A 9,497-nucleotide genomic window follows, 5' to 3' on the forward strand; every position below is an offset into this window, starting at 1 on the left:
GGGCCACCATCTGCCGAGCCTGCTGCACACGGGCCTCAGGCCCCGGGTCTACATTCAGGCAGTTCTCAGCGTGGGGAGGAGCCCCAGGCAGGCACATGGCCCCCGAGTGAAGTGGGGACGCCAGACAGACACTCGCACTGCATGGGCCAGTAATGCACGCTCCGGTTCACCCCGCGGGACCCACACAGAGCCCTGAACCCCCCCAACAACATTCCTCCCGGCTCCCCCCACGGGCTCCAGCCGCCCTGGGAGCTGGCCCGGGGCGCTGATCTAGGGCAAAGCCGGGCCGGGCCGGGCCGGGCTTTCACTGGCCCGAGCCCAGAGTGCCCCCCAGACCCTCCAACCTGCCACCTGACTTGGGGCCTCTTTTCGCACTAGGCTCTGAGCGCATCCAGAGGGCGGGGCGGGGCCTAAGGGCTTGGGGGGCGTGTCCTCCGTCGCTGTGGCCAATCGTCGGAGGATGCCTCTGAATATCCAAGCGGGTGCGGGCCAATCAGGGCGCGCTGGGGATGTTAACAGCTGGGGAGCTGGCCGCGCTGCGCTAGATTTGCGCTGCCCCAGAGACTTCTCTGCTGCCCGGGAGCGCAACCCCCCCCTCGCCTGCCCGGAGCCCAGCGCTCCCGCAGCGCGCTATGGCCGGGGCCGTGGGGGAAGCTGCGCTGCCGCCCATCGCCTCCTTCGCCAGCCTACTGCCCGTGGAGGACAAGCGGGGGCCGCTGCTCCACGTAGGTACCGGGTGGGGGGCGCTGCTGGGTCGGGGTCGGGGTGTCTGTAGCGACTAAGGTACCGCCACTGCCCGCAGCGCTGGGTGGGTGGCGGCGGAGCGGCGCCAGGGAAGTTGTTGTAGGGTCTCCAATAACTGCGGGGGGGCGGCCGGGCTGGGGCGAGGGGCCCGGGGCCCGCTGCGGGGTGGGGGCCTGTCAGGTGCGCGGGCGGGGGGCGGCCGGGGATGGGAGTCGGTCCCTCCTTTGGGCGCTGGGCGGGTTTGGGGTCAGGAGGGTTTGGGGTCGGCTCCCACGAGGCAGCGGCTCGGGGAGGACCCTGGGTGGCCCAGCTCGCGGGGGGGGGCTGCTGGCTCCGTCTGACCCCGTTCGAGGGAGCCCGGGGTCACTGGCGCGCCCCGCCCTGCCCTTCCGAGGGCTCCTCGCCAGCGAGCGCAACCCGTTCTGCTGGTTTGGGGGCGAGCGTCTCCTCCGGCTCCGGGGCGCCCGGCGCTGCGCCCGGCCCTGACTCCCCGTCTCCCCGCCCTGCAGCCCCGCTTCGCCGCCATGGAGGGCGGCCCCGCCGGGATCAAGAGGGAGGAGGACGACTTGGGCAAGTTCGTGGACTTGGATTTCATCCTGGCCCACACCAGCAGCGCGCAGCAGCCGGGCCCCGCCTACCCCCTGCCCGACACCCCGGAGAGCTGCGGCACGGACGGCGACGGCTCCTACCCGCCCGCCAGCAAGTTCGGGGCCCCGTACCCCGACAGCCACAGCTACATGGCCGAGCTGCTCACCGCCGACCTGCCGGGCCCCTGCGAGCTGCAGCGGAGGGAATACACGGAGCTGCGAGTCCCCGGCGGGCTGGGCCACCCGGCCATGGCCCGGCCGCTGCCCGCGGAGCACAGGGCGCCGCAGCTGGGGGCCCGCATCAAGAAGGAGCAGCCGGAGGAGCAGGCCTGCCTGCTGGGCATGGCGGGCGAGTGCCTGGGGCCAGGCGCCATGGACCACAAGCCCCTCATGATGCCCCCCCAGCAGCAGCTCTATCCCCCCCACCCCGGCTTCCCCCACCCCAGGATGGGCCCCCCCGAGGAGATGGGGCCGGCGGGGGAGTGCCACCTGCTGGGCGACCTGCACCCGCCCCTGGGCCCCCAGCACTACCCGCTGCCCCCGCAGCACTACCCGGCCCACTTCGCCCACGGGCCGGCGCACTTCCATGGACACTTCAGCGTGTTCCGGGAGCCGCTGAAGGCGCCGCCGGGGCTGCACGGGATGCTGGTGACGCCCCCCAACTCGCCCGTGCTGGATTACTTCCCCGTCGGGGGGCCGCCGGAGCACGCCAAGCCCAAGCGGGGCCGGCGCTCCTGGGCCAGGAAGCGCACGGCCACCCACAACTGTGAATACCCGGGCTGCGGCAAGACCTACACCAAGAGCTCGCACCTCAAGGCGCACATGCGGACACACACCGGTAAGGCTGGCTATCCTGGGGGGGGGGCGGCTCCTACTCCGGGGGGGCGCGCGGCTCCTGCCCACCAGCCCCCCTCTCCCTGCGCTCCTGTGGGGGGGCGCGCGGCTCCTGCTCCTGGGGGGGGGGGGGGGCGCGCGGCTCCTGCCCGCCAGCCCCCCTCTCCCTGCGCTCCTGTGGGGGGGCGCGCGGCTCCTGCCCACCAGCCCCCCTCTCCCTGCGCTCCTGTGGGGGGGCGCGCGGCTCCTGCCCACCAGCCCCCCTCTCCCTGCGCTCCTGGGGGGGGGGCACACGGCTCCTGCTCCTGGGGGGGCGCGCGGCTCCTGCCCACCAGCCCCCCTCTCCCTGCGCTCCTGGGGGGGGGCGCGCGGCTCCTGCTCCTGGGGGGGGGGGCGGCTCCTGCCCGCCAGCCCCCCTCTCCCTACGCTCCTGGGGGGGGGCGCGGCTCCTGCCCGCCAGCCCCCCTCTCCCTACGCTCCTGGGGGGGGGGGCGCGGCTCCTGCCCGCCAGCCCCCCTCTACCTACGCTCCTGGGGGGGCGCCCGGCTCCTGCTCCTGGGGGGCGCGCACGGCTCCTGCCCACCAACTCTCCGTCTCCCCGCTCTCCTGGGGGGGGGCGCACGTGGTGGGGCGGGACTTCCCAAGCCCGGCTGGGGGCCTGGTACAGAGGGAAGAGGCCGGGAGGCGAGGCTCGCAACGTAGAGGGGTTGGGCCCGACCCCGCCGTCGGATTCCTCACCCCAGCGTAACTCCCAGGGACTGCGGGAGGCGCCACCGGCGCAGATTTTGCAGGAGCGTGCGGCAGAGGGGGGGGGGGGGGGCAGTGCGGGATAGTGATGGGTGAAAGTGCCAGAAGTTGCCTCCCTTAATCTGAGGAGGGGACGGGCCGGGAACCGGTGCCCCGGAGGCCGCGTTGCAGCTGGAAGCGCCCCGCTGCGTGCACCCTGCCTTGTTAGCAGCCAAGGAGCTGGAGCCGCTGCTGGAGAGCCCGGGGGGGTTGGGGGCAGGCCCCTAGGCACGGCAGTGCCCGCGGCTGGAGGTTAACGCTGTTCTGCTCTCCGCCCAGGGGAGAAGCCTTACCACTGCAACTGGGACGGCTGCGGCTGGAAGTTCGCCCGCTCCGACGAGCTGACCCGTCACTACCGCAAACACACTGGCCACCGGCCCTTCCAGTGCCACCTGTGCGAGCGGGCCTTCTCCAGGTCGGACCACCTGGCGCTGCACATGAAGAGACACATGTAATGGACAGAAACGCCTCTGGGGATCTGGCCCCTGGCCAGGGGGGAGGGGAGACTCTGAGAACTCTATTTATGAAGCCACAAAATATTTTCTTATTGATGCAACTAATTTATGTCGCTAGCGAGGTCTGGAAAGAGCAAACACTCAGTATTTAAAGGTAAAACCAACTGGATCTTCCACAGCCATGTCTCTCTGAATAGCTACCCAGGAGTCTGGCTGCGGCAGTGCAGAGCCCAGGGTGTATAATACTGTACAGAAGGAGTTGAGTTTCTTGCATTTTTAAAGGGATTTTTAAGCTTATACATCTGATTTTTTTTTTTTTAAATGTTGTAATGTAAAGACTGGGCAGCGTGGGAGTGGAGCTGGGTTATAGTACGTTTTGTACAAAGGAAATCAAGCTCCGATAAACAAGCCAGCTTCTGTAGACTGTTAGCACCTTTATAAGCCTTCTTCGAAGGAAGACAGGCATGGCCAGCATAGGTCGGACCCCTGGGCCATCTGCTGTGACGTCACGCCATGCTCCGCTCCCCACCCAGTTACAGAGTCCGAGGCTGGCTTATGCCCTGAAGCAGGATCACTTCCCAAATGTGGTGGCGTTAACGCGGCTCCCTTCCCATCCCACTGGTGCTGTGCTGCTCACTCGTGCGATGGTCAAGGCCCAGCTGCCGGAATCCGAGAGGGCCTGAAATGGCTCAGCTGCCGCTCTTTTGGAAAGTGAATTTCTAATCCAAAATGTGACCGGCGTGAGGACCGAAAATGACCCGCGCTGTAAAATCTCATGATTGTTGGGGAGTTGGACTCCAGGATTTTGACGACTGCTGAGTAGCACAAGGACAGGGATCTACCTTCTTTATACCCTTCAAGGGAGCGTTCCAAATCCTATTGGAATTGCCACAGCCCCAAGCCAGCCCCTGGCCCCCCGGGAGCACAGCATCCGCAGCCCGCTCCCGTGCCCAGTACAAATAGCTGCATCTCCCCAAAACAGTCCTGTTTGCAATGTCGGGTCTGGATTTGTCTTGTCATTTTTAACTGTGTATTTTTGTTTGTTCCCCTTCTGCCGAAGGATGAGCAGGAAATCAGGTACTGCTGCAGCCCCCTTTCCAAGCTGCTTCCTAAAACTTTACTTGTGTCAAGAGGACAAGCTGTTTTGTCCACCTATGAATTCCCAGGTTTCCACTGTACTTGAAACCTTTCTAAAAGAGAAGGCCAAGGAGTCTTGACGTGCAGCTTCTGCAAAGTGCGTTGTGAGTTGGCAAAGAGCAGGGATCTAGAGTGTTTGGGTTTTCTAGAACTGGTCTTCCTGCTGGGACTCCCAGCTCAGAGAAGAGCCTGTTCCTGGCTGTGTATATTGTCAATTAACATTTCTCTGCTTGGGCGCCCTGGCTCTCCCCCACTTTGAAATGTTACTTTTCTTTATATGCGAACATCGCGCTATGGTGATCTGATGTAAAATAAATAAATACACCTCAACATCAGGACCCAGCAGAGTTTACTTTGAAACTTTCCCCAGGAGCGAGAAGCAGATGGCAGGCTTTCCTGTTTGTAAATATTATTTGCATCATTTCTAGTTAGAAGAGCCGTGAAGGAATCTGTGCCAACGCCCTTTGCCTTGTCTCTGCATCTTCCGTGAGTGGCAGCACTTTGGAACAAGCATTAATGAGTCATTTATTTCACCACCCGGTGCCTGTTCCCCATTCTACAGATGTGTAAATGGAGGCACAGAGGTGAAGTGACCTGCCCAGGGCAAGTCCGTGCCAAGATGAACTGAACCAAGGAGATTTGACTCCTCGTCCTTTTCTTTACCCACTAGTCTCCCCCCACCTCCCCTAGAGCTGTGACTGAACCCAGGCGTCCTGACCCCTTGTCAGGCGGTTACAGCCCAGGATGCTCCTGTGTCCCTGCCAGGTGTGTGGCTCTGGAACGCCCCAGCCAAGCTACTGGGCAGCTTCACTCCTCTCAGGTGCTGAGGCTTCCTTGTGGATTAATAGGTGGTGACTAAGTGCTGGCTTGTTCGCTGGGCCTGGGACCTGCCAGCAGGTCTGCCTCCATCGCTCCCGTGGCCAATTACCCGTGATACATGCACTGCTCTGAAGGCTGGGGCTTGCACAGACCTGACAGGGAGTCGCAGTGCAGAGAGAATATTGAACGGGCAGTCTGGGCCATGCCCTGGGCCAGAGAACCTGCCAGCCAGCTCCACACAGGAGCAGTGACTTCCACTCTGCCCCCAGCAGTGCTATTCATTGGTGTGAACCATCCCCTTGTGGCAGGACAGGTCCAAGGGAGGGCACGGCGCCCTCCCGGCTTCCCAGCTCACAGCAAAAATTACTCACATGCACCGAGTTCTGCTCAGGCCCCTGCTCCTAATGGGGTGTAGCGGGACGGGGCAAAAGGAATTGCAGCTGTGTGTCCGTGTGCACCTCCCTCTGGGTGTGCACATTCCTGGGTGTCAGCAGGCACCTGCCCAGTCCTGTGTGTGCACACACTAGCTGGCTGGGACCTGGCCAGGGTGGGGTGCCCAGACCCTCTGGCTCCCTTTCCTTAGCCCCCCTTCCCCCTCGTGGGGCTGGCCTCTCCACTGGGGGGATGAGTGGAGCAGCAGGTAAAATCCAGCTCCTCCCAGAGGTAAGTCCTGCAAGGCCAGCTGCTTTGTGAGTCCCGGCCCCTGGAAACTCGACTGGGCTGAGCCCTGGAGCACAGGGGACGTTCGGTCCCAGCCTGCAGGGCTGGCCCAGCTGTGCCCTAAAGGGAGTGTCGGGTCCTTCCTAGCCCACCAAGGATCTGTCCCCATGCTGCCCAATGCAGGTTGGGGGGTGTCGTGGGGTGCTGACGTGACTGTTCCAGGGTGTCCGCTAGAAATGGCAGCGCCGGGACACCTGGGCAGGGGAGGGGGGAGGAGAAGCAGGGGCAGGTACAGGGGACTCCGGGACATTCATTTAGCTTTCGGGTGCTGGGGCTTTGTCCTGCCTTCAAATCCTTCTGTGCCCTGGGGTTCCATTCTGCCTCACTGCTTACAACCCTGCTGGGGCACCAGGGCCCACCCCTTGGGTGAGGGCACCTACAATGGGGGCATTTCTGTGCTAAGGGACAGCTGGGGTATATGCTTCATCAGCCTCCCAGCTTCCACCACAACCGACAGCTTCCCCTATCTTAGAGGATGCTGGTTCCTTGCTGGCAGAGACCCCAAGTCTCTCTTTTCAGGGTGATCTAGCAGGCCTGGCTCTAGCGGGGGGAGTTTCTGGCCTGTCTGTTCCAGGGCACCTGCCCTGCCTCTGTTGGCCGCTCTGACAAGGAGCCAGGCTCCAGGGGAAACCTCCAGCGCTGGTACAAATTCTCCAGCAACTTGTTCAGAAATGTCAAGCTGCCGACTTCCAGGGAAGGTGTGGGCTGTTTGACTAAGTGGTGAGTCAGGCCGGCGAAGCCAGCTGGGTGTTTGTGTGTGTGTGTGTACGTGTGTGTGTACGTGTGTATAATCTCTGGCTCTGGGGTTTATTCCAGAGGAAGATAGGGGTGTGTGTGTGTGTGTGTAATCGCTGGCTTGGGATTTTTATTTCCCAGGTAAGCTGGGTTTCTACAGCCTTCCAGTAACACTGGAATGGCTGGGTCTGGTGCTTGCTGTCCTAGGCATCTGCCAGCCAAAGTGACAGCTCACCTTCCCCGGTGAGCTCAGAGCTGAATCCTGCAGGGAGAAAAACCAGTTCCAGGGCCCCTTTCATCATCCCTTGGCCCTGCCAGGTAGTGCGTGGGAGGGAAGCGCAAGGCAAGGCCAGGACTCTTTCCTGCCTACCACTTAGCCCTTCGTTTGCACGGTGAGCTGCCCACAGCCTGTGGCGGGTGGTTCTTGTGGCATTCCTGGCACGAAAACCAGGAGAGGAGCCTTCCAAGGGGTGCAGGCAGTGGGAGATGTGGAGTTCAGGGCCAGCCCCACCCCCCGGGAGCCTGCCAGCCTGTCTTCATCCACACAGCAAGGACAGCACCCCTAGCCAAGGGCTGCCGCTGGGGCAAGACCCTTGCTGATAACCCTGCTCTTGGTGTTCAGACTCCGCTCTTCCTCAGTGCGTGTGCGGTGCCTGCTCAGCGGGGGCATTGCCGGGACCGTAACATCAATCTCCACCAAGGGTTGAATTCAGTAAGAAGAGCCACTGAATCTGAACCAGCTCCAGAAAGCGGCAAAGCTGCAGAATCACTGAGCGGCTTGAGTAACATTTGTTAGCTCTTCTCCCCCCCCCCCACCCGGATCTGCAGGGGGACCCCAGGTCTCGGGGGAGAGGGGGAGGGATCCCACGTGCTCTGTGGCAGCACCAGGCTAGATACAGCGATGGCTGCCCTACAGCCAGCGGCTGGAGCAGAGGAGACAGGAAGCCCATGGTGACCCCGGGAGAGAGGAGACGGGTGAATGAGGGGGGCGGGCAGGGGGCAGAGGGTCTGTGGTAGGGCAGACAGACAGTGCAATCCCCAAACCATGTACCAGGCAAGCTGGGCCGGCCCAGCTCCTGCCCAGACAGGCGCCCGTCCCTGGTTTGTCTTTCCAGGCCCGGGGCTCCCATTTTGCACCGGAGGGGCGGTGAAGGAAGCAGACCTGGCCTGTTTCCACCCAGAAGGAAATAGAACGAGGAGCTGGTGGATAACGCGGCCCTTTGCCGAGGAGCACAGAGTTCCCCCAGCTCTGCCATTCATGCCAGCTGCTCACCTGACGACCGACAACAACACCCAGAGCCAATTTGAGTCTTATCAACTGCTGAGATTCCAGCTGACACTGGCCCGTCTGGGAGGGGCAGGGATTTACCTCAGGGAATATTGGGGGGCCTCAGGAAATGGAATCCAGGGGCCCCAGCTCCCCCCCCAAGGGGAGGGACTGAGGGATTCCCTGCAGCAGCCCAGCGGAGTGAGGAGGGCCCTGCGCACGCTGCTTCCCCCCAGAGCCGCCGCCCCTTTCGATGGAGGGTCTCAGCTGGGGCTGGGGGAATCCAGGCAGGGCCCCCCCAGCCCCAGGCCCTTCCGCCTGTTAATGAACTGCTCAGCCAAGTCTGGTTTAGGGGGCTGGCTGGAGAGAAACAACCCAAGAAGAGTCACTATGAATGGGCTGATGTGGGATGCAGGGGGGTTCCCCAGGGATCTGTTCTGGGTCGGTGATGGTTATTAACGACCTGGAGGTAGGACTAGAGAGCTTACTGATCAAATCTGCAGAGGACACCAAGCTTCGGGAGGTTGTCAACTCTTTGGAGGATGGAGCTAAAATTCAGAGGGATCTTGATCCACTGGAGAACGGAGCTATCGAGAGCACAATGCAATTCCACCAAGCCAACAGGAAGGTGCTACACTAGCCACCCAGGCCTGTGTGCGGCCGCTCCAGGCTGCCAGGACAATGACACCTTTTTACTCAGCAGCTTTGGGCGGCTCAGAATCGGCTCTGCTTGTTGGAGGGACTGGGGTAGGTTTTTACTCCTGTCAGCCCCCCAGAGCCGGCCCAGGGACCAGAGGGGCAGCTGGGATCTCGTCCTTCCTGTGCATCAGCATCAGAACTGCTCCGGCCCAAGCAGACACACCTGGGCTGCTCTTTCTTCCTTCGCCTCTGGCGTGCAAGGCCACCAGGCAGGTACTTCAGAGCTTCTCAGGGACACTGAATGTCTAGCCCGATCTGCATGATCCAGCCCAGCGAGTCCCCCATCCCTCCTGGCTGAGCTCCGTGGGTCTGGTAGAAAGGTGCCCTGGGGAGGGGAATCTGCCATGTCCCCCGGCTAGTTGTCTGGGGAAGTGTAACCAGCTTTTGCAATTCTCTCACCCCTTGCACCTGAGTCTCCGAGCCCCTCCCTGTGCGGGGAAGTGTCGTAATCCTCATTTTACAGCCAGGGAAACTGAGGCATGGGGGGGTCGTGACTTCCCCAGAGTCACACAGCTTCTCCTGGGGCTAGAAGCCAGGAGCCCTGAGTCCCAGCCCCTTATTTGAGTCATTGGATGGCCCATCATTTGGGCCCGTGGGCGACAAGAGCAAACTGCACCCCCAAACCGAGGAACTGGATGTGAAGCTGAGGTGTGTGTGTGTGCGGGGGGGAGGGGGGGGCAAGGCGTCAATGGCCGGGGAACAGGCACTACTGAG

At 62.7% G+C, this 9,497-nt stretch overlaps 1 protein-coding gene across 1 annotated transcript; it reads left to right on the top strand.

Moving 5' to 3' along the window:
* The first annotated feature begins 515 nt into the window (after positions 1–515).
* Positions 516–4,873, top strand: LOC101935691 (Krueppel-like factor 2). The gene is made up of 3 exons (XM_005307150.5): positions 516–725; positions 1,254–2,169; positions 3,231–4,873. Exons 1-3 carry the CDS (start codon positions 633–635, stop codon positions 3,404–3,406), a joined length of 1,185 nt encoding a protein of 394 aa, XP_005307207.3. The 5' UTR covers positions 516–632; the 3' UTR covers positions 3,407–4,873.
* Positions 4,874–9,497: the final 4,624 nt, after the last annotated feature.

The sequence above is a fragment of the Chrysemys picta genome, chromosome 8 (genome assembly GCF_011386835.1).
Source record: "Chrysemys picta bellii isolate R12L10 chromosome 8, ASM1138683v2, whole genome shotgun sequence".
NCBI classification, from domain to species: domain Eukaryota; kingdom Metazoa; phylum Chordata; order Testudines; family Emydidae; genus Chrysemys; species Chrysemys picta.

Coding starts and splice junctions, on each gene's coding strand:
- LOC101935691 (XM_005307150.5), top strand. CDS start 633: ATGGCCGGGGCCGTGGGGGAAGCTGCGCTGCCGCCCATCGCCTCCTTC. Junction 726..1,253: donor AGCGGGGGCCGCTGCTCCAC/GTAGGTACCGGG, acceptor CCCGCCCTGCAG/CCCCGCTTCGCCGCCATGGA. Junction 2,170..3,230: donor GCACATGCGGACACACACCG/GTAAGGCTGGCT, acceptor CTCTCCGCCCAG/GGGAGAAGCCTTACCACTGC.